This window comes from Musa acuminata, chromosome BXJ2-9 (assembly GCF_036884655.1).
Source record: "Musa acuminata AAA Group cultivar baxijiao chromosome BXJ2-9, Cavendish_Baxijiao_AAA, whole genome shotgun sequence".
Taxonomy (NCBI): Eukaryota; Viridiplantae; Streptophyta; class Magnoliopsida; order Zingiberales; family Musaceae; genus Musa; species Musa acuminata.
Genome location: NC_088346.1, coordinates 3,127,169 through 3,151,872, shown reverse-complemented (window position 1 = coordinate 3,151,872; position 24,704 = coordinate 3,127,169). Strand labels below are relative to the sequence as shown.

Below are 24,704 nucleotides of genomic sequence, written 5' to 3'. Positions count from 1 at the left end.
TTGTTGGCATTGTCGACTCATTGCTTTTGCCCTTGCTCGCTCACCCATTTAACACGAGGTTTTATCCTTTCCTATCGCGTCTCTCACCTCCATATGCATGAGCCATTCTCTCGTCATATAATGAGTCCTTCCCATCATGATACAAATGCCCCTTATGATATTGTTGATAAAAAAAAGTAGTTCATGACCTATGTATATGTCGTCCCGCAGAGCCAAGGAAGGAAAGTGGGTGACTTATGTTAAAGTTGACAATAAATATGATAGATTAATCTTGTTATCACTAGCTTTATCGTAGGTCGCCTCTCTTCCTTCTTTTTTATGGAATAATAAAAACATAAGTTGTCTCCTCCTCACAGAAGGAGGTGAGGAGCACGATAAAAAAAAGACATGGAGATGAGAGACATAACGGGAAAGAGCGAACCTCACAACGGTAGGCAAGGAACCATGGTTATTTGGTGTAGACGGGATAGAGACAATAACGAGGAAGGGAATAAAGGATGTTTTCAAAATTATAGAAATGAAAACATGACCAAAAAAAAAAAAAAAAAAGCCTTTTGATAGGAATAATCCAATATTATATATTTTTATTTTTTAAAATTATTAAATATAGGGTTGAATCAATCGATTTAATCAACGATAAAGTGACTTAACTTGATTGACACTCGATCCGATTACGTGTATAATTGATGAGAGTGATTCGAAGAAAAAAAAAAACCCAAACAACATAATAACAAAATATAAAAATTATAGAACAATATATCGTGCCATTTGCGTTGTCCCACCAGAAAAAAAGGCAACCAATATTACCTACCATTATGCGTCAAGTACTTGAAATAATGCTTCATAAAAGTTCAAATTCCAGGTCACACCACACAGATGCTATGAGGTACGGCAAACGGCATACGCGTTCTTCCTACGCCAAAAAATCCCTACTCCCACGACGGACATACCATCAAGCGGGACCCACATCCGAAGTGGTGGCTACATCCAATAACATAGTCGGTAGACACCGGGTACGTTAGTGGGTGTAGGGAGAGCATTTCTGCTGCTGCTTTAATGCGCTTTTGTGACTGCCGTCGTTCGCGTTCATAAAAGAGTGTACAGTGACGAGTAAATTTAACGAGCCAATTGCGAAGCTTGAGAAATACCGTCGTGTGGGATCCACGTCGGCTCTGTGGGTCTATCCAATCACATGCTAGGTAGCTTGTCGGTGAGTGGACGTGGGTAGCGAGAGCACTTATGCTGCTGCCGTGATGCGCTTTTAAGACTGCCGTCATTCGCGAGTATTAAAAGGAGACTAAAGTGAGGAGTAAGTTAACGAGCCAATTGGGAGGCTCGAGCGCTCGCCGCGAAGACTCTTCGATCCGCCCCAGGTCTTCACCCGATCGCCGCTATGTCAAAACTGTTCTCAGCAAAACACTATTAATACCCCATCTGGGAGTTCCGAGGAAACCCTCGAATTCCTCCTCTGCCCTCCCCTCCTCTTCCCCCTCCCCCACTCTTTCTCGTACAAGAAACCGAGGGCGGCGTCGATGGCGACAAGATTTGACGACGTGATCATCAAACCCCCCACCGACCGGAGATCGTACAGGATCGTTCACCTCCCCAATGGCCTTTGCGCCGTGCTCGTCCACGACCCCGAGATCTACCCCGACGGCGTCGACCCGATCCGGGAGGGCGTCCCGAGCCCGATGGAGGAGGACGGTGCTATGGAAGATGACGAAGATGAGGACGAGGACGGCGATGAAGATGACGATGAGTACGAGTCGGAGGGAGACGACGAGGAATTTGAAGATGGGGACGAGGAAGAGGAAAATGGAGAAGACGATGGGGATGGCAGCCAGCTGGTGAAGAAGAACAAGAAGGGGGCTTCACCCACCAAAAAGGTGATCGATTCGAAGAGATCTTGAATGATATCATATTGATTTCTTGATGATCTGAGACGAACAACATGCCTAATTCTTTAGGATTCTTGAAGATTTTCCCGTCTTAAAACCTGCGAAAAAGAAGAGAGATTATCCGAGCACTTTGATTTTATTTTGTTTTCAAATTTCTTGATGCTCTATTATGCCTGCTAAAATGCTGATCATTCGTGGTGAATTCCAGTGACTCTAGCTATCATGATATTTGAGATCAACTTGATGTTTCTTTCTTCAAGTTTCGTGGGTTTCATCCTCTTAGCATCCCAAAGAATATATTTCTTTATCTTTTTTCAGGTCTGTTGATGATCTAGAAACCTGCTAAAATAATGATCATTTGTGATATCTTGATACTTGAGATCAACTTGAAGTTTGTTTCTTGACTTTTCTCCTTTCAGCACCCAAAAGGAATAGATTTCTTTAACCAATATATTTTTTCTTTTTTTTTTCAGGTTTTTTGATGCTCTATGACATCTGTTCAGACGATGTTCTTTTTTTAGCTAATTCAATTGACTTCGTTTAGCTATCTCAATATTTGAGATCAATTGAAGCTTGTTTCTTTAGGTTTCTTGATTTTCCTATGTTAGCACTGTGAAGAAAAGGACTTCTTTAAGAACTCTGATTTGTTCTTTTCAATTTTCTTGATATTCTATTAAACTTCTTCTAACCATGATTTTTCATGGTGAATTACAGTGAGACGTTGGGCTGAACGTAAAGGAGACGCCTCTTCTTTTAATATTTCAAATGTTCCCACTATATTTTTCTTATACAAAAATTCTTCTGGATCACTTTTTAAGTATTCTTGAGTAATCATTAGATTCCTTTCGCATAGAAATGCACTAGATTTTTTTTTTCAGGTTTCTATCATGATACTTCCCTAGAAATGCAAGCATCATGGACTCATCAAGGTCTCCTTTTTTAGCGAAAAGGAGTTGTTTTTTTTAGTCATTTTGAGGAGCACCTTAGTGATAATGTTCTAGGACATTATGGCTTTGCATTGCATAATAGATTCAGCTGTTAGCAGTATGATTTTTTTTCCACTATTTCACTATTTTCTGGTGATGCAGGGCTGCATTAATTCTGAAACCAAATGGTATTTAAACTTTTAAAGTGCATATATTCATATGATTTTTTTCATCCGTAATTGAAGTAATTTTTTGTAGACTGAAATATTACTCACATTTCAAGTGTTTCGAGCCAAATATTTTATGGATTTTATTGTGTTTTTCACATTATCTGTACTATTTGCTTGAGTATGCTCTCACTTTGCCAAAATTTGCTGGGCTGAGGATTTTTGTTATATTGATCGCCTGTTGTACTAAAAACAACTCTTCTAATTCTCTGTTTTCAGGCTGCTGCAGCAATGTGTGTTGGAATGGGTAGCTTCTCCGACCCTTCTAAGGCCCAGGGACTTGCACATTTCTTAGGTATGGTTACGCTTTCTGCACTAGGTTAGAGAAGATGTTTTTCCGGTTGTTTTACTCGTTCTTTCAAATTGTTCATATGTTTGCTTGTTTTGATATTTGAACACCAAATGATTTCCTGCTAAAATATCTTTATTCGCTCCATTTTTGTAACATATGTGCATCGTTGGTAATGTCATGTCGTGCACTTCATGGCACTTGGTTACCTATGTTGCTGCTGCACAGTTTAGATTGTTTTCCCCCAACATAAGATGCATATGAACATCACCTGATGCTTACTTGTTGGAAAGAAACTAGCATCCTTCTTTTTTGCATGATTTTTCTCTATTACCTAAATATATACAAATAAGATGCACACACAAACGTGGGGTACGGTTGTGTGCTTTGCATGAGTGGAAGTTGATGTACACAATGTTATTTTATGCGCTGGAATTTTTGTGGTTAATGGCCAAAAAAATGCATGACACCAAATTATAGAATGGATTATATTCCATTTGATTAGCTCTATATAAGTATAAAAAAAATACCTTGGTCGTTCACTAATAGTAATAGCTTAGAAGTCAAGTCTAAGGATGGCACTATCTTTTTGCCCTTGAGACCACTCAGCTCTACCCGAAGAACTGAACTTGTGATCACAGCAAAGGAGTCGTTGAGTAGCAAGCAAGATGACTCATGGGTTGACGTGGGCTTATGTAATTTTGTATAAAATGCAATGAATAGGTCTAAGCCATCCAAAATTAACCAAGCCATGAGGTGGTGCAGCTTATGAATAGTGCCCTCAAAGGACAGACAATACATGTCCAAGTGAGCCTTAAAGAAGAAGCCAAACCATAATACGTTGTCTTATTGCTATGATGTATCTAAATAGAAGGAAACAAAGTCCAACCTTGTGCAGAAAAATGTGCCGGGTATTTGATGTTCAAATTAGGCCGTCTCGTTCTCCTTTTGTAAAAGCCAAGCATGAGAGGTTTCATCATGAACAGGAAGCCAAGCGTGAGTGGTTGACTTATGAAGGACACAAGAAGTAAGCTTTTGAATGATAAGTTTGGTCATGAAGCCAAGCTGTCATAGATCAGCTTCTGAATAAGTAACCAAACCATGAAGTGAAGCAACATGAGGGCCTCGGTATTCTAATTTTGATGTACTATATTATAACCTTGTTCATATTTTCAGCATAGCAATTGGAATTTAACTAGTTGAAAGATCTTCTATTGGCTAAAACCTCTGTAGATTTAAAAAAATATGTTTCAATGGAAAAATGCATCTTAGTAATACAAATATTGTCTTGTCAAAGATCCACTTATATATATATATATATATATATATATATATATATATATATATAATTAAAATGTGCCTTTTATTACTGTTGTTAAACTCTGTTTGATTTAATTCTAAGGACCTTAGTCACTATAATAACAATAATTTTTATCTGAAATTTTTTCTGAATTACAATTTTAAAATCAGTATATCCTCTCAGTTTAAACTAAGTTGAGTCTTGGTTTGTAGAGCACATGCTTTTTATGGGGAGTTCAGAATTTCCAGACGAGAATGAGGTCTGTATATTCTTATATCTTCTATACGACTGTTGATTATGCTTTTTATGCGTGGCACATGGTTTCAATTAAATGCTCTATCTGTGGTCAGTCTACTCTATTTGCATCATTACATGGCACATGATATCAATTGAATGCCTTCTATGTGGAGTCAGTCTATTGCACATACATCCCTATTCTCTGCTCTTTATGTTTGCCAATAACTTAAAGTAGCCTAAAGCCTCATTTTGAACACTAATTTATACTATGAATTTTTAAGCAGGGTTTTGAATACTGACCTGACCAGTATTCACAACCAATACTTGCCATTTTGAACAAGAACCGTGGTTTGATACAATATTGCTTGGTATCCGTCAATATTCATTCTTTTGTTATATTTTTCTGTGCGATATTAGACACATTGCAACTTGATATTCCATCTAATATACCCGTATCATACTAATCCTATGAGGTATCAAAACCAGTATTTGATTGAGATTTTAAACCTTGATTTGAATTACCTTAAAAACCTTTATGTTTTGTTGTTCACTATTCCTCTACTGCACTCTTGACTAATAGTAATATAAGCAGCAATTTCTTAAGCATTTAATCATTGAATTCCTATTTGGTTAAGCTTATTCATAAATGTTATATGGATGTTTGAAAGTTTGATTAAAAGAGTCTTAACCATGTGACCCAATTTGCTTTATTCCAAGTTGGAAATAGGAGGTCCATCTGCTTACATTTACAAATGCAACCCATTAATGTGGGAGCATTGGGTTGTCACAATCCCACCCATTGTAAGACTCGACCACCGTAACAACACCTAGCATAGGAGACAGCTCAAATTCTCTTACTTGCAAACTAACCTATTCTATTTGGATCACTGACCTAAGATTGCCTCAGTGAAGAAGGGTAACCAAGCACATAAGAATTTTACCATTGTCTGTTCTCTGGAGGGTTAATATATGTTGTCTTACCCTGGCAAGAAAATAGGGTGCACGCCTAACTTGAATTGTAGGGAAGATTGTGAAGTAGCAGCCTTACCATGACACCAAGTCTCACATGAACCATATTAATATTAGATGGAAATGATTACACCCAAACTATATGATTGATGTGTACTTGTGCAGTACCACAAGATTTCTTTTTTATGTACAGTTCCCAAGATTGTGTTCGTCTATGTGATATGCTGTTTTGCATAAGAAGATTATGACAAAATAGTGAAGAAATAAAAGAACTTTTGAATTTAGAGAGTCATTTGTTTTTATTTTACAATTCTATTTTGATATCAACTGCAAATGATACTCAACTGTTAGTGGTGGATTAGTCATTACCATCTAATTTGCTCTTCTGTTATCTAGTATGATCATTATTTGTCCAAGCATGGAGGTTCAACAAATGCTTTCACTGAGACTGAATACACCTGTTATTACTTTGAAGTTAATCGTGAGTACTTGAAGGGTGCCTTAAAAAGGTAATTTCCTTTTGTTTTATGCATTACGGATGCATTACTTTTATATTAAGTTCAGAAAGATTTTATGATGATCACTTAGCTTCCAAGAGCACAGGGGTATTAAATCATTTTTATTTTACAGATTTAGCCAGTTCTTTATATCACCATTGGTGAAGGCGGAAGCTATGGAACGTGAAGTCATGGCTGTTGATTCAGGTCCTTAACTGTTTGCTCTAACTTCATCAGCTTTCATTTTGCAATATGCTGGCTTTAAATTATGAACTCTTTGATTTATGCATCCTATTTTCTACAATATATTCTCAAAAAATATTGTGATACAGAATTCAATCAAGTTTTGCAAAGTGACAGTTGTCGTCTACTACAGCTTCACTGCCATACATCGTCTGTGGGTCACCCTTTCAACAGATTTTATTGGGGTATGCTCAATGCAAAATCTTACAATAGTCCCTTGTACCAATTTTCTTGCTCTTGTTCATAGTCATTTTTTGATATGATTGCAGGAAATAAGAAGAGCTTGGTAGATGCTATGGAGAATGGTATCAATCTGAGGGAAGAGATCTTGAAAATGTATGCAGAAAATTATCATGGTGGAATTATGAAATTAGTTGTAATAGGAGGAGGTGAGGTTGCTGCATGAGTATGTGCATGGTATTCAATTGAAACATCCATCCTTTGTCGGTTATTACTTATTAGTCACATTTGCTGATTGACTGTAAACAATCTAGGAAAAGCTGGGTCTCTTTGGTTGATGTGTTTATTCATTATTTTTCAGAACCCTTAGATGTTCTACAAGAATGGGTAGTGGAGCTCTTCAGTAATATCAAGGCAGGTCCTCCGCTAACGATGAGCTATAAGTCCAATTTGCCTATCTGGAAAGTCGGTAAGTTATATAGACTAGAGGCGGTCAAGGATGTTCACATTCTGGAGTTGACTTGGACACTGCCATGTCTTCACAAGAAATATCTGAAAAAACCAGAAGATTACTTAGCACATCTATTGGGCCATGGTTAGTACTTCGTGATACCATAAGAGTTTTGTTATCATGATGAAATTTAATTATTTGATACTTCACTTGACATATGTGATCTCATACTGTAGTGTTCGATTGCTTGGTAGTGGTTTAACATCTAACTAGACAGCTCAAATGACAAAATTGTGTCGTTTCTCGTTCCATTTGCTTAAATACTGTAAGTTACACTTGATGCATGTTTATCATGTGAGTGGTTTGGATGGTTGATGTAGAACTATTTGTTGAATGCATATCATCAAAGTGGCGTATAACTACCCATGCAACAACATTCTGTAATGTCCAAACTACTTCAAGTCAGCTATATGGTTTTTTTTTTCCTGCCGTTGAGCCCAGGGCAATATCCCTAGTTGAATTAAGTGCAGTCAATAGTTTCTTATCAAGTTTTATTATTCTGCTTTTGGACTCTCCATACACCACTAATCTTAATCAATTCACCTCTTCTAATCAAAGCATCTACAGCATTCTTCTCCAATAAGCATGTTTATATTTTCTTAAATGGTGTGCTTTTGTTTTATCATCTAAAGAGGCTATGACTAATTGTTCATGATTGAGAAGTTTATTAAGGTACATTTTATTGTTTTTTGTTCTTCACGATTTTACTAGTATTAGTTTTTATTGAATCCTTTATATGTACATTTGGATATGCTTCTCACCTCTATGCTTACAAAATGGGAAAATTGTTACAGAGGGCAGAGGAAGCTTGCTTTATTTCTTAAAATCTAAAGGATTGGCATCTTCTTTGTCTGCTGGTGTTGGTGAGGAAGGAATGCGCAGGTCCTCTATTGCTTACATCTTTGTCATCTCCATCTACCTAACTGATTCAGGTTTAGAGAAGGTATGCATAATTAGATGAAATAAGTTGTATTTGCTACAATTGTACTTTGTTCTTAGTTGAGTTTTTAATTCAACAATTGCATGAAGTGGTTACTGAAATATAAAGAAAAAGTTTGTTAGAGGAGGTGGATACGTGGAGTTAGAAAAAGGAATGTTTTCATTTAATTGTACTCTTGTAGACTAAGGAGAATCGCATAAGAGGGTATGAATGAAGACTTATAGATGCTTAAGTTAGGAGATGTGAGACAATTAGTATTAGTGATGCAAGGAGGGGTAGAGTGAGTCCTAAGAAGATTTACTAAGAACTATAAATAAGGAATTAAATTCTGTTAATTTAGCTGAAGATATTACTTTGTGTAGAACTCAATGACAGCAGAAGATTTATATAGCTGACCCCAAATACTTGGGATATTACACCTTGTTGTTGTTAATTTTCTAAATGGTAAGTTTTCTCTAAGTAGTGATGCTTTATCAGCTATATTCCCATTGTTCATTAACAAGACAAAACTAAGCAACACCTAAAAGAAAAGGATATTTTATAATCCCATACCATGATGGGCTTTACTTGGTTATCAGTTTCAAGTTATCTCTAGTTATCTCTATAAACTGACATCTAAAAATTCTCTGTGGAACATTTTTGTTTGATGGGGTGGTTGCACTTCTTTCATGTACTACCATACATACATACTATTCATTCAACCACTAGATATTAGGACTGCATTGTTAATTGTCTTGACTACCCAAATCCTATGCAACTAGCGACAGTGTAGTTTATGTTTTCTCGTGACTTTGTTGGTATATGCATTTGTCCTGTCTTCGTGGGTTTGGAATATCTGAAATTTTCTGAAAAATAGTTCTACTTTTTGACAAGTATTGCCAATATTTATTTACCTGATTATTTGTCTGGTATGTTGTTTTAGATTTTTTTAAATTGGAAGAAATTCCATATATTTGTATCTAAATATATATAAACTTACTACCGTTTAGTGACCTCATGCATCACTTTGACATGCAAATGGACTTGCTAAATGTTATGCTGAAGTCTCTAACTTTTCCCTGGAGGTTTAGTTTTCCTTTTCTACACTTAATTTCTCAATTATGGATACGATGGACAAGAATGAATTCTTAATTCAGTTTTCTCTTTACTGCTTGTGATCTTTGTTTATCAGATTCTGATAGACCGTAGCTTATCTTTGCTTCAAGAAGAGGCTTCTCCTGTTATTGAATGCAGTACATAATTTGTGCTGATGGCTATTCTGTCCATGAAGCTCCTGTTATATTTCTGTTGAAAACGTATACTGGTTATTACATGTTAAACTTCTGCTCATATATAAACAATTATTCTATGTAATTAAAAAAATTATATTAATATTTCATGCATCTTTTGTTTAGTTATCTGCAAACTGTTTTTGCAACATTTTGTTATTTATCAGTCTTCAGAAACAATACACACTGCTTTTCCTTTGAGTTGCTTTTTTATTCAGGTTGCCTACTTGGAAAGTATTAGAAATATCTATTGTTTTGTGCACCCTTCATGATTTTCTTGAATTGTTTAGTTAAAGTTACTCTAGGCAGCAACTTGGAAAATGATGTGCTTATAAAGAACGGATGTGTTCCTTCTGTTTTCCCCAGAAATTGTACAAAAAAGATACCTGGCTTAGATTTTAACTTTTTTTTAAAAATACTTTGCAGTTTTATGAGGTGATTGGGTTTGTATATCAATATCTCAAGTTATTACGCCAATCTACTCCGCAAGAATGGGTATTTAAGGAACTCCAAGATATAGGAAATATGGAATTCAGATTTGCCGAGGAGCAACCTCAGGATGATTATGCAGTAGATCTTGCTGGTAACTTAAGGGTTTACCTCGAAATATATGGTTATATATTATTTAGATATGAGCTATACATGTTAGTTGCATTACATTAATTTATTATTGCACTTGGTATGACAAGCGCTTGTTGATAAAATTTTCCTGCAGATGTATCTTTGCTTGTCTAAAGTTCCTCTCGATTTGTATTGCATGACTTTCTAATTGGAAATACATTGCTAAACTATTTGTTTATTAAATTATGATTTTTTAAGGATTAGATGCTGCAATTATTCTTTGTGGTACTAGAAATAATTAATGTTTTCTTTTGCAGAAAATATGTTTTTTTACTCTGAAAAGCACATTATTTATGGAGAATATGCATTTGAACAGTGGGATCCTGATTTGATACAGCATGTTTTGAGCTTTTTCTCGCCAGAGAATATGAGAATTGACATACTGTCGAAATCATTTGATAAACAGTCAGAAGGTATTTTTTTGTATCTATTTGGTGTTTTTTTGGCTGCTTGACATTTCTGATGCTGACTGAGGAATAGTTTCTGAAAATTATAATGCTATAATTGTAAATTAGCCTCGTTGGAGTTATATTTATATATTAATCTATAACTGCATAAAGGAGTATTTGTTAATTTTGTCAAACTATTTACACAAAAATTATAATAACAGTTAATGCCATGTATTCATTCATTCAACGAAGACCCCTGTGCATCATTGTTTAATTGTGCTCATGCTTCATGTTGTAATCCTCTTCCTCTTTGCTTGTCTGGTTGTAGAAATGATTATCTCTTCCATGAGCATATGGAGTTCGGTTATAGGATTAATGCAATAACTTATGACTACTTTGTACATTTATGTTTCATTAGATGTAGATGTAGAGTAAGTTCATTATCCTATTAGTTTTATGGTGCCTTACTGATTTGCCTATCAAGTACCATGTCCATAAGAATTGCTACAGGGGCTACTATTTCTATGTTGATGAAAAAGTGAGTTCGTATTTTGGTCAATAGAACTTCTTCTGTTCTTCATTCACTACTTTTTGTTTTATTGATGTCATAAATGTTTAGGAGAACATGGGCCCAATAGACTGGCATAGGACATGATCTGAATTGTCCAATGTTATAGTTTCAGAATTGATAACGGTTGTCTGTGATTTGTGTTTCCAATCTGAATACTGTCTGAGAATCTAATTTTGCATTAGAGAATGAAAACATTTAATGAAATTAGTTTTGTGGAGAAGATATGGAACTAGACATCTCATCTGTGGTATAATTATAAATCCATGGATGAACCTAGTGCTTGGGACTTGGGAGGATTAATTAAACTTTAGAGGTTAATTAATCTAGCAAGCAACAGGAGTTGTTGGTAAATACTAACTTTAGAGGTTATGTTGGCTAACAGAGATGTTGTGGTGGACTACATTCTTCTTTTTCAATGAGCCCATAAGCCGAACATAACAGCTGCCCAAGTTCTGGGTGGTGACCTACTTTCTTTATGGTCTTTTAGCTCCCTGCTTTGGACCCTCCCTCTGCTTTAAGTGTTGATTTCTCTTTCCCCACATATGTAGCTAATTCTACTCTTTTGTGAGAGCCTAATTTTCTGTTATACAAAGTACAAACCGATGCCTAACCTTTACTTCTGGGTGGCTTTCTTTGACCTTTGCCTTTCTATCAAGGTGCTTTTTGGCTGTTCTGTTGTGTTATTGATAAGGCACTTGATCCTCCTAGATGCAAGAAATTTATGTGGCTGGTTCTTATGCTTTACATTCACTGCCAGGTATCTTGTTTAGAAAAGATAGTTGTCTGTTTCCTTATGTATGATCTGTGTGGTCCCTCTTGAATAATTTTTTCACAAGATTGCTGCTGTATTTGGGAGGAGAAATCTTGGATGGTTCAAGATTTTGTGTTTTCTGTTATGGTCCCATGCTCTTTGAGAGCACACTTTGTTTCTTCCTCCTGGCTTTTTTGGGATGGTTGAGTTGGACAAATTAAGATCACTTTTGTCAATCTGAAGCAGTAGATGATGACTTGTCATTGTCATTGAAGATTTATGGATAAGCATACTTGAATTAAAGCTGAGGCTACAAATTGACATTGGTCAACATCTTCTAGCTGATCATAGTGTAGATTGTTCAGTCTCTTAGGCAACTCGTTCTCTGTCTCACCTTAGTATCCCTTATGCAAGGTCAACAACCTGATTCATTTTTGGCCCCCACCTTTTGGCCGATATAAAATCCATTTGGTAGAAGAGCATATGTGGCGATTTGTTTGGTTGCTTCACAATGAAACTACAAAGGAAAGAATAATCTCTGTGACCTTAGTGAAAATGGAAAGACATGGGACTCTTGTGGAGACTGCTTACTTATCTCTTCTTTGTTCAATTATTATTCGTAATTGTTATATGGGATTGTTCGTCATATGTGCATCGTAAAAAGTTTGAAGATCTTAAAGGAGGAGGAACCAAACCAAGTCTCCGATTAAATCAGAATTTGATATAATGTGTAAGTAGGAGAAACTTTTGGATAAATAATTTAAAAAAAAAAGTGAGAATTTTACTGTGTATTGATTTGGAATAAAATCAGAAAGTTTATGAATATTTTAATAACTACGTATAACTAGTATATATAAATTACTTATTGACTAGCTCTTCCATGCAAACTTATTTGAGAATTCAAGTTATTTTGCAATTATTTATAATAGTTTTATCCTCACCTTCAAATATTATATAATTATTTATAATAATTATAAGTATTATAATTATTTATAATAATTATAAGTATTATAATTATTTATAATATTTATAATTATTTACATGACTAAATTGATGTTGTGCAGGTTGTAATAGAGCAGCGGTCTTCTGATGTTTGTTTTGTCATTGATATAACATATACAATTTTTTACATTGAATCTTGAATGTTAAGCTGCAGGCAATTTCTAAGTGGTAGAGTCTCTCAAGTTTTCATTGCAAATCACAAATGATATTGCATGTAGCATTGTCTCCCTATGCATTGAGGTCGTAATTTCTACGTTATTTTCTCATGCAATATCAAAGTCGGGGTCAATAATGTATCATACTGCATCGTTGTGACTACTTTACTGGCCATGTACTTATGATTTGACTTACTAGCTATATAATCATGATAGTTAATGCATGATTATTTTCTTGATTGCAGCCATCCAATATGAGCCATGGTTTGGATCGCGATTCATTGAAGAGGACATCTCACCATCTCTACTCAAACTTTGGGGAAATCCTCCTGAAATTAGCCCGTCTCTGCATTTGCCATTAAGGAATGACTTCATTCCTTCTGATTTTTCTCTCCGAAGTGCTAATTTGTCGAAGATTCGATCAAATACTAGCAATCCACAGTGCATCATTGATCAGCCATTGATGAAGCTCTGGTACAAGGTTGACTTGACGTTTAATGTTCCTCGTGCAAACACTTACTTCTTGATCACTGTCAAGGATGGATCTCTCAGCATAAGGAATTGTGTTTTGACAGAACTTTTTGTATTACTGCTCAAAGATGAGCTAAATGAGATCATATATCAGGTACATTTTTAACTTTTAAGGAAGATTTCAAAATATTCTCTCTTTAATATTTTATTTTGTGAATGTATGATACTGTTCTGAGTCTTCTGACATCAATTTATGTCACATATTTAGCAACTTCCTCTCCTCTACTTGCATAAAAAGAATGATTCAATTTTTCATTATTAGACTGGATGCATATTGTAAATCTAGAAATGTACCCAGGATTGGTCACTGGTAATGAAAAAGCTGGTCTCAAAGATGTTCTGTTGGTGTTGATCTGGGTTCCATTAAATATTTTACTTTTTGGTTGAAGTTGATGACCTCATCATTTGGCTACATCTTGATATTATTAATCTCATCTAGCAGTTTCATATTTCATATATGTTAGTTTAAAAAATGATGCTACTGAAATTAATACTAACAAATGTCTGTCCATGTTGCTGTTGAAATTTTTGGTGGTTGTTCTTAAGGTCTTGGATCACATCTTCACCAAAAGCTCGACTATAAACAGAAAATCCTGTCTAGGTCTTAGTAGTGGGAATTTTTGCAACAAAACATGGAAGTCCAATTGTTTTACTTGATACTTACTTTTACATTGGGTGAGATAAGGCTTCTCAGTGCTAGTTGACCAGATGACTGACCACTAAAGCACCTCCATATGCAAAGCAAACACCGTACACAGTACATCATTTGGGTAGTCTGTAAAAAAAAAATCAATTCTCGATCTGTTATAGGTTAACTCGTTAGAGGATTTTGATTACTTTTTCTTCTTTAGCTAATTCTCTGAATTGCTTCTTATTAAGTGCTTTTGTGATTTGTGATCGCTAATCCTCTGAATTGCCTTATGACGCTCCATGAATGACCATGAGCCTGAATCGTGCAGTTAAAGTTGATTGCCATTTAGATGATTTCAACATATTGGGTGCACCAATGATGCTATGAGGATGTTAAGTAAATTTTACAATATCCCAACTGTGGGGTTCATCTTGGTGTTATGATATTTCCAAGCAGAATTTGATTCTGCAATGTGTCAACCTTTCTGATTTATACACTTGGAAGAGGTCATGATCCTTTTCAGAATAATGGAAAGGATGATGCCCACCAAAGAAGGAACCGAATCCATACTGATTACAGACAAGTACATATTCAAGATGTAAGTGGGGAACCAACTAGGCCAAGGTTCCATTGAGGCTAACTTCATATGATATACTAAAATAAGTATACCTTTTAACATTAGAATGTATCTCTAACATCACTTATTTCACACTGTTTTTCTTTTCATGTTAGCCAGCACTACTCAACTTCTTACATGAGGTTCTGCAGTCTTTTCTTTTTTGAGACTGTTTGTCAGTAATCGTCCTTTTGCTGGCTATGCAGGCTGGAGTTGCTAAGCTGGAAACATCTTTGTCTTTTGTTGGTGACAAGCTTGAGTTGAAGCTTTATGGTTTCAATGACAAGCTACCAATCTTGCTATCAAAGATATTGAAATTATCTAAAACATTTATGCCTAATATCGACCGATTTAAGGTACATTTAATAATCCTTTATCTTCTTCTACAGTTCATTAATAGTCCAGTGGAGTTCTATATGTTACTTTGCTTGTACAGTTCATTTTGTTGTGGATAGTTTTGTGTATTCTGTTTGTTCTGTATAGTTGTATTTGGTGGTGCTAAAAATTAGGATATAGCAATGGAGTTAGATGTACAATCCATGCAACATCCTGTGTATAGAATCGTTGCATCTATCTGAAGATCCATTAAAGTTTTTAAGTGTCATTGGCTACTTATTTAGCTTTTATCTCACTTTCAGGGATCTGTATGATATCTAGAATCAGTGCTTATATGCCACAAATCTTTGTGCATGCTTTCCCTGTATTCCTTGTTCCATAATCTGCTTGTACCTTTTTTCTTCCATTTAAATATATTTCTGATCCAGAACATGCTAAATTTAAGTTGTTTGTTTATAATTTAAGTCTCTGAAATTATGTTATTCTTCACCATTTCTTTTGAAAAAAATCATTTTCCTGTAGCTGAACTTTCAATCCTGAAACTCTTCCCAACTTCTGCTTTTACCCTTGGATCCTTACTCTTAGATAGTTGACCATACCTTTTTCCATTTCCAAGCTTGATACATATAATGGGTTTATCTTCATAAGCCATGATAAACCGATACTATGCTTCGGCGATATTTTAATTTGACTTGGCATAACATTAGCATAGTAGCATGACACATTAACATGGTAAGTCGACTTTCATGAATGCTTGCCTGTCTCCAACCATGTTTCAGTAGTGGGCAAGTATGTAATCAAATCTTGGTCATATCATTTGGTACATACTGGTATTTTGCCATCCAACAAGGGACTGGTACTGGATATATATAGGTTGGAACTGGTTAGTATCTTTTTTTGTTTGTTAATATTGGTTAGACACCAGAAAATATAGTTTGGTACTAGTCAATATTTTTATCATTATTATTTGGTAATAATGGATGGTTCAAGGTATTATGCCTTTATCATACCAGTCCAATCTGTTACTGAAATTGATTTCAAATTGAGATCTAAATCCTTGAGGGCAAGTCCTATGATTGCATTAGCAGCGAAGCTGATCATGCTGAAATTCTGATTGATCAAGGCAACCCTTAGAATTTTCAAAGGAGCATGAAAACGCAGGCTAGTGCCTTTGTCTGACAAGTCCTTGGGTTGAAGGAGCAGGTGTCATGTGGCATGCAATAATCGATCACTCTTCTTACAGGATGAATCTGCTGCTTGAAACTATTCTTTTCCCATGTTGCGACAGAAAATTAACAGGTATAGAATTAATTATATACCCTCACCTCTAGGTCAAAATCGTCTTGTTCCACTCTTTGATATGGCTGATGTGCCATATGTGCTTGGTAGCGGACATCCTTGAGCACTAGGTGAACCCTCTATCAGAACAATTTGTAGAAGTGTATCTTTACCATAGACATTATTGTCATGTAACCAGTAGACAGTGCAACCATTGAAAGTGATTTAAGATCTGGTTGCATTTGGGGTATACAGTTAGGTCTAGTTTGAGTCTACAGTCTACTTAGCATCTAGGTTGAGATTAAAAGAATCTGGACTTTTTTTTGCTATTTCTGATACACTCTTATCATTTGTTTCAGTCTGGACCTTTTTGTTACTTTTGTTATTCTCTTATCATTTGTGCCTTATGGGTGAGTACGAGTGTCTATTGGACTAATTTTTGCCTTAGTTAGGAGTCTGCCAAATGATGGTTTAGTTGGTTGACTTTGGAGTTGAGTTTGGTGTCTTATATGCTAGATTTGCTGGATGACACATTACTCTTTATGAAGATTGAGATAAACCAAAATTTTGCTATTCATGTCAAACAGCAAAAGTGAACTAATTGGTATATATGGATGGTTAAGAAAGCAGTCTGTATAAATCCTTACATAGAGGAGAGATCAATAGGAAAAGCAGAACCCTTTACATATTGGCCATCCACCTAAACAGTTTGGACCAAATTGAATGGATGACACCTTTTTCCACCAGAATAAAGACCCAAAGTGTAGAAGCCAAAGCTAAATCCTCATTGAAACTTAAGAAGGAGAAAACCATGTTATCAAAATTTATATCTTTGTAGTCATTGGCTTCTCTAGTGAACTCTTCTTCTCTGGTGAGCAGTCGAGTGAAGTGAGCTTTGTGTGGCAGTGTAACTATGATATCTAGACCTAAAAGAAGAAAGCGAGCTCATATGTGTGGCTTTTTTGGCTGGTAAAGTGTTCAGTATGTGCTTAAGGTATCAGAAGGCCAAGACACACCTTTTTGGTTCTTGAGAAACCGTCGGTGTTTTAGTCCTTGGCTTCCGATCTTTCAGATAGGAATGTCTAAAACATTAACTCAGAGTTGCAACATCATTATCTGAATATATAAGAAATTGTTGTATTTTGCAACTTTACCATAATATTCACTTCCAGGGTTGCTGACATAACTGTTCATAGACCTCTTGCATAGTCAAAGCATTTTTTTGTCCATGATGCTTATGATTCAGTACAGTTACCTTAATGGATTTCTATTTCCTATTCATTTTGAGATTTCAAGTTCTATTATATACTTGTTTAGTTAGAGTTCTCTTGGATAGTTCTTCAAAAAATGTGATATTGTAACATATCTATGAAAACAATGAGTGTATGATGATGAAAACAACAAGTGGGCCAGGAGATCAACTGAAAACACATTACGTTGTTGCCTGGACTTTTCACATTATTGTTAACCATGCAAGGCTTTTCACATTATGTTGGGTCTTTGTGGACACATGATTCAGTCAACACCATATTCTCAATTAGTAACTTGAGAAATTGAAACACTTGTAAGGAAGTGAGAAAAGTTGGTTGATACTTGATACAACTGAGAAAGGGGATCAACATAACATTAAATACAGTAACAAGTTAAAAGAATCTGCAGAAGCTGCAAATACCAGATAAATATTTGGTACAAATAAGGAAACATTGTAATGGGAAACATTTTATTATGGATGAAATTGCAGTCTTATTCAAATGAAACTCCATATAATATATTATTTGCTGATGGAAATTATATTAAATGATGAGAGTCAAATAATAAAATTTTAAAGTTATGGTGATAAGCTTCTAAATGGAAAGTGGGATAGTTGAAGTTCGGTGGAACCTTCAAAGTGTTGTTTTAACTGCTGCGAAGTCCTTAGATGAAAGGGGAAATCTTCCTTTTACAGAATAATCGCAGAGCTTGATGTTGGAAAGGATTGTTATAGCTGATTCCAATGAGTTGGTAACTCAATATAGCTGACCTTTACTAGTTGGGAACCATTGCATGATGCTGTTTTATGCTTGCAACCTTATGAAGTGCTATTTACACTTTGAGTTATTTTTGCATATGACTATTGTCTAATGGATTATATTTTTCTTTTTTATCCTCACTACTCATATTTCCTCTTTTTATTTTGCTTCTTCTTGATAGTTTCTTTCTTCTCAAAATTTTGTAAGCCTAAGGAGTGGTGCTTTATGGTTGCAAGAGCCTAACTTACTGCCAAATATATCTTTGTACCAAACAACTAACTTTTTAGGTTTTCAGAAATTATGTGTATTGCCTTGGTAGCACATCATTAAATTATTGATAGATTTCCCCTCTCATGTCATAAGTTGTGCTCTGTAGCTTGCCATGTACTAGGCAAGAAGTCTTGGATGATAACACATAGTGCTTCCACTTTACAAGCTTCCTGCTGCAAATTGAAAACAGTTATGCGGTATTATGACCACATGCAGAAAACTGTTTCTGTGATAGGACTTATGAGACACAGGTCACACTGGATCAACTTTATCACTGCTGCAAGGCCCATCCTCTGGGTGTTCCTTTTTAAGCTTCCTATGTTTGTCTCAGATGGCTTATTTACAGTCTTCAATCCTTTTGTGATCTGTTTCACTCTGGATCTTTTTCTTTTTGAACTATATTCCAGTAATGTTCTATTTAGCAAGATTTTGTAAACTATGCCCCTTTTAATAGCAGATAATTTAAATATTAACCAGTTCAAAGTTCTATTGAAGTAACCTTTGATGTTATGTGCATGCTTTCCTGGTTTGCCATCATTATATTTCTTTTGTTGACGGCACAATGAGCTGAACGTTTATTATGCCACCACGAGTGTTTCATTAACTTTTAAATTAGCAGTATAGTATCAATGCTAGGTGAAAATTTTCTTATTAAAATGTGTGTGATATTTTGGCTTTACATGATCATCTTCTCTCTTAACTAAAGTTCTTTTTCTACAAAATTATTTAGGTTATAAAGGAGGATATGGAGAGAGCATACAGAAATACCAATATGAAACCTCTGAGTCATTCATCTTACTTGAGGTTACAAGTACTGCGTGAAAGTTTCTGGGATGTGGATGACAAGCTATCCTGTCTCCTAAATTTATCTCTTTCTGACTTGGTGGAGGTCATTCCAAGTCTCCTATCTCAGGTTACCTAATAACTCTGTTTTGGTAGCCTAAGGTTGTTTTTTTTAATTTCAAGTCCGCAGCCTGGTTTCTTATTGGTAATACCAATTTTACCATTTAAGAATATTTGTGTATTCTGTTGTCCTTTCCTAATTGTTCATTGATAAAAGTTTTATTTTGTCTCTGTTAACTTGCAGTTGTATATTGAAGGCCTCTGCCATGGGAATCTGTCAGAAGAGGAGGCAATCAACATATCAAACATCTTTACAAATACATTCCCTGTAGAACCTATACCTGCAGGGTTAAGGCATAAAGAACGTGTTATTTGTCTTTCATCTGGTTGTAGCCTCAACAGAAGTGTCTCTGTAAAGAATGAGCTCGAAGTGAACTCTGTGGTCGAGGTATACATTTCAATTGTTTGATTGTGCGCTATCTGTTGTCTACAAGTAGGTAGGACTTTTAGATTTTGCGCCGCTACCAGTTCCAGTAATCTATGGGACCAGTATGGCATCAACTAAAATATATTAAAAAATTAAATACCAAGCGGTACTGGACGATATGATCCAAGACCAGTATTTGGAACTGTTGACATTAACTACTTGTGACAATGTCAAATAATAAATGGTTTGTTGGGATTGTTGGGCCCTCTAGCTATCCCACATAAAGATTTCTGGGTATATCAGTTCTTACCTGTCATTGTTTGAGACAGCTGCATCTCCATCAGTCTGACCGAATGCACTTTGACTAAGGCTTGTTGCTATCTGCATGAATACAGATTAGCGCTTGCCTTGTAAGTTTGTTAATATAGTTTTAGTCCTACTGGATTTTGTTAATTTATGCAGGCTGTTTATACCTATATTAATTGGATTGGCAGCTTTATTTCCAAATTGAGCAAGATGTAGGGATGGAAGCTACTCGATTGAGAGCCACAACAGATCTCTTCAGCAATATTATTGAAGAACCATGTTTTGATCAGCTTAGGTAATATCATGATACTAGTTTCTGCTTCAGAATCACACATTTGACTATAATTTGATACCCTAAGGTTTGTGTTTATTTACTTCCATGTCTATGAGTTTGAAATTGGTAAAGTATGCTTCATTTGGACTTATTGAGCCTTGTTATTATTTGGATGAATTGATAGAAACTTATGTTTTTCATGCTGATCATAGGACAAAGGAGCAGCTTGGGTATGTTGTTGAGAGTGGTCCACGGATGACATACCGTGTTTTGGGATATTGCTTTCGTATCCAATCATCAAAATATAGTCCACTGTATCTGCATGACAGAATAAACAACTTCATCAATGGTCTTCAAGATTTACTGGTACTCTACTGATTTTGTCTTGCAGACAATGTTAGACACATGTTATAGACAATATTTAATGTTATACATTACATATTGTCTATAACATGTGTATAACATTGTCTGTTGTTGCTTTTATTTTTCAAATAACACACAACTTTGTACTATTCGAAATTCTTCTTGAATAAAATGTTTACTGTGTGGATTATGATTTTAGGACTAAATGAGAATATGCTTTGCTTATCATTTTATTGTTTCCACCTTTCTGGTGTTTTCATTTCTGCTGTTATTCTATTACTATTCCTTTTTCGCTAGATACATAAAGTTCATCAATCAAACATTTTTTAGAAAATAAAGAAAGGAAAGAGAATGAGGTAGAGAGTGAATTAAATGCAGAAAGAAGGTAGATGAGAGGAGTATCACTTTTTCATTAATCGAACTTCATCAACTCAGAACTAGTTTTTCTGGACCTTTTACCCTTTGTAATTTCTTAATTGTAAAATATTAAAGACTATGAATTCGAGGAATTATGGGACACTTTTTGTTAATTCATCATCCCACAAATCCTATGTAAAAGGACTTCTAGAACACTGTAAGTCTAAATTGTTCAGTATTACTTTCCTAAACAAATAGTTGCCTTTTTAGCCTTGACATTCATATTAGTCAATTTTTATTTTGTGTAGTAGATATGACAAAAATATAGTGTTCGACATCTCTTTCACTTTGCTTCTTTGATTGGGGACTACATTGAATCAAACATCTTGGTTCATCAAATTGTTATTTCCGTCATTTCCAACTTTTCAATTATCCCAGATCAGTCATTGACAGATTCTCATATTGCACCCTATTACAGAGTCCTCTTTTGATTGAAAAGTGTTTTGATAAGTAATTACTGAAGAAGTTAGATCAATAAGCCTTTTAAGGGATTATACCGTAATAATCTGTTCATGTTGTTGCAATGTCATCTGGTAGCATCCGAAAGAATTCACCTATTAGATGCCAATTTTATTGAGTTAACCCAAAACATTTTGTTGTAGTTTCTATTGCATCAGATGTTCTGCAGGTTATGCAATTTTACATTCAAGTCGAGCTAAAGATCCAGTGCTATAATATTTGATCATCCATTTTTGCAACTACTTTATATGTTATAACCAATTATCCATTCTTCACCACAGGATTGTCTTGATGATGAATCATTTCAAAGTCATAGAAGTGGCCTAATAGCAGAAAAGCTGGAAAAGGACCCATCACTTACATATGAGACTGGACATTATTGGAGTCAAATCGTGGAAAAAAGGTCTCTTTCATTTCAACTTTCTTTGGCACCTATTTTGCTATTCCGCAAATATGTTTAGGATTGTCAAGTTGTTGCTGTGCATATCTGCTGTTGGTCTTTTGGTTGTCTTGATACATCTGGAACCATGGCATATTCATGCATTTGCGACTTTCTGTCACTTCTGTGTAATTCCTTTATTTAATAAGTCTAGGGATTTGTTTCTGAAATTAGTTGTCTGATTGAAGAGTGAAAACATACACTGTTGTTACAGGCCTGTAACTTTGCTTCAAATGAGCAAAGGTTCAGGTGGTTCAACTCAAAAGCCATGAAGAGTAGCTGTTGCAAATTGATTTTTCAAGTATATAGCTTTTTCAAAATAATATAGGCAAGCTGGATTACCACTGCAATTTAGACTCAATGGCCAGTAGTTTTAATGCTTTGTCAAGAGAGGAGTCTTGTTACTTTCTTGACATAGATTACCACTGCATTTTAGACTCGATGGCCAGTAGTTATAATGCTTTGTCAAGAGAGGAGTCTCATTACTTTTTTGACATTGAATAGTTTGGATAAATAATTATGGCCAGTAGTTACTGTTTTACATAGATGTGTCGGAGTATCATGAGTTGTGTCGACTGAGACATATATTGGGCTCCTTGGCAATTGTGAATTCATGTTGGGAGTCGGTAACTGGTCTTTTGTTCGTGATGAATAGGCTTTTGTGCCTTGTGCTTTTATATATTATCTCACCCGATCATACACTTGATGCAACATGACACTGGTCATGATTAGGCCAGCTTTCATGGTTATGCTTGAAAAACACAGTTACTTTACATTTAAGGCTGCATTAGATTCAATCAAAATCAGATTATGCATTATAATTTGCATTATTATATATGGCATCATGTTTTCAATTTGTCAATTCTGCTTCCCAGTAAGTGTCAATTCTGAGAATTCATACGTATAGAGTAACTATTATTTATGCTTTTTGGTTATTTCCATTTACAAAATGCAGTCATGGTCTCCCAAACACAAGATATGAGAGCGTGACATCTTACTGATTTTTTTGGCATCACTTTAAGATGCATGCTACCAACCATTTGCATAAATTGAGATGATTTGCTAGTAAGAGTGATGCAATGTGTGACCAAAAATATATAGTTACTCTTTTGGTCAAATCTATTAATATTTATGGCTCTGGTGTTCACTGTGTATTTGAGTGATTTGTAACAAAAGTATTAACAATTCTTGGAGGTCTTTTTTGGTGGCTAATGCTAAGAGGATGTGACTTTTAGGTACTTATTTGACATGTTGAAAGTGGAAGCAGAAGAATTAAAGACGATAGAAAAGAGTGATGTTATTGATTGGTACAAGAAATATTTGAGACCACCGTCTCCAAAATGTCGACAACTTGCCATTCACATATGGGGCTGCAATACAGACATTAAAGAGGAAAAAAAAATGCTAAATAAGTTTGGGAACGCCATTGAAGACATTAATTTTTTGAAATCATCATCCGAGTTCTATTCAAGTCTCTGTTGAATGAGCAGCTTGAAATGGCATTTGGTGAACGCATTCAGATTCTGAAGATCTGCTACTCTGTCATCTGCAGTGCTTTCCCATTCCAAGGAAACAATGGTTAATGTTGTCGTCATCAATGCATTTTGGCAGTGCACAAGTTCTATGGAATGATCCCAAAGGTGTTGATTCAAATCACTAATTTAACGATATCAGTTTGGTCTTGGGGGAGTGATGGCAGATAGTTTTTGAACTGATAGTGTGTTAAGTATCCAAGAATGGTAAACTAACTCAGTGGCAGCATTAAACATTCAAAGAAACACATCCGCTTTTGTTGACTGACCAAGATAAAATTCTTATTTGGAAGGATCAATAATGTGGGATATTTTATTGTTTTTGCGAACGCCATCATTTGGTTATTATGTGTATTCCTATAACCAAGGACAATGGCTTTTGTGGTGTATAATATAGTGAGAGGGCTTTTGTTTTTTTGGTAGAGGTCATTCAGGTAATCTGTTGAGTTAAAGGGTTTCGTTCTGCTTGCTGTAATTTTGGCAAGCGTTAAAGATTGTTGATAGTCTGTGGAATTTATTTGTTGTACGTGCATTGATGTGTCTGTTGTCCATCTACTCAGTTACGAACTCGATTCTTATGGATGGGCTCGTCGAGAGTGTCTGCAGCATATCATGTGGTTTAATTGTTATTTTGGATCTATGAATTATTGACTGCAACGTCAAACGACCAATGATGGCTGGGCATCATGAGTCGAATCATGAGCCCAATGGTATGGTTGGAGAAAGAGAGTAGAAGATAAGACTCGCTCATCGTAGTCAAAAGGTGAGGAAGGCAGGCGTGATCCACGTCGCGGCGTCGACCACACGAGCAATTTACTGCCTCCAACTAACCACGTCGGCTGCCAACCGAACGGATTGATGGTTCATGTGAACCCCAAGCCTTCGCCGCCCTGGCGTGTCAATCCACCGTGCATTCATGCATGCATGAGCTCAGAGTTGAGAGAGAGAGAGAGGAAGAGAGAGAGAGAGAGGGTGCTCAACCAGGCCGGGTAGCTCGTG

The 24,704-nt window shown here is 35.6% G+C and overlaps 1 protein-coding gene across 1 annotated transcript; it reads left to right on the top strand.

Annotated features, from left to right (window-relative positions):
• The first annotated feature begins 1,337 nt into the window (after positions 1–1,337).
• LOC135622524 (nardilysin-like) lies at positions 1,338–24,256 on the top strand. The gene is made up of 19 exons (XM_065124444.1): positions 1,338–1,886; positions 3,271–3,346; positions 4,853–4,899; positions 6,243–6,355; positions 6,477–6,550; positions 6,676–6,771; positions 6,856–6,975; positions 7,128–7,361; positions 8,072–8,220; positions 9,912–10,068; positions 10,364–10,519; positions 13,220–13,599; positions 14,959–15,108; positions 19,376–19,558; positions 19,733–19,936; positions 20,410–20,516; positions 20,708–20,861; positions 22,016–22,137; positions 23,409–24,256. The coding sequence occupies exons 1-19, from the start codon at positions 1,533–1,535 to the stop codon at positions 23,653–23,655; spliced, it is 3,123 nt and encodes a 1,040-aa protein (XP_064980516.1). The 5' UTR covers positions 1,338–1,532; the 3' UTR covers positions 23,656–24,256.
• Positions 24,257–24,704: the final 448 nt, after the last annotated feature.

What these genes read in the sequence shown, in the direction of transcription:
- LOC135622524 (XM_065124444.1), top strand. Translation starts at nt 1,533, where the DNA reads ATGGCGACAAGATTTGACGACGTGATCATCAAACCCCCCACCGACCGG. An exon ending in TTCCAAGTCTCCTATCTCAG is followed by an intron (nt 19,559 to 19,732) that starts GTTACCTAATAA and finishes GTTAACTTGCAG; the next exon opens with TTGTATATTGAAGGCCTCTG. An exon ending in ATGGTCTTCAAGATTTACTG is followed by an intron (nt 20,862 to 22,015) that starts GTACTCTACTGA and finishes TCTTCACCACAG; the next exon opens with GATTGTCTTGATGATGAATC.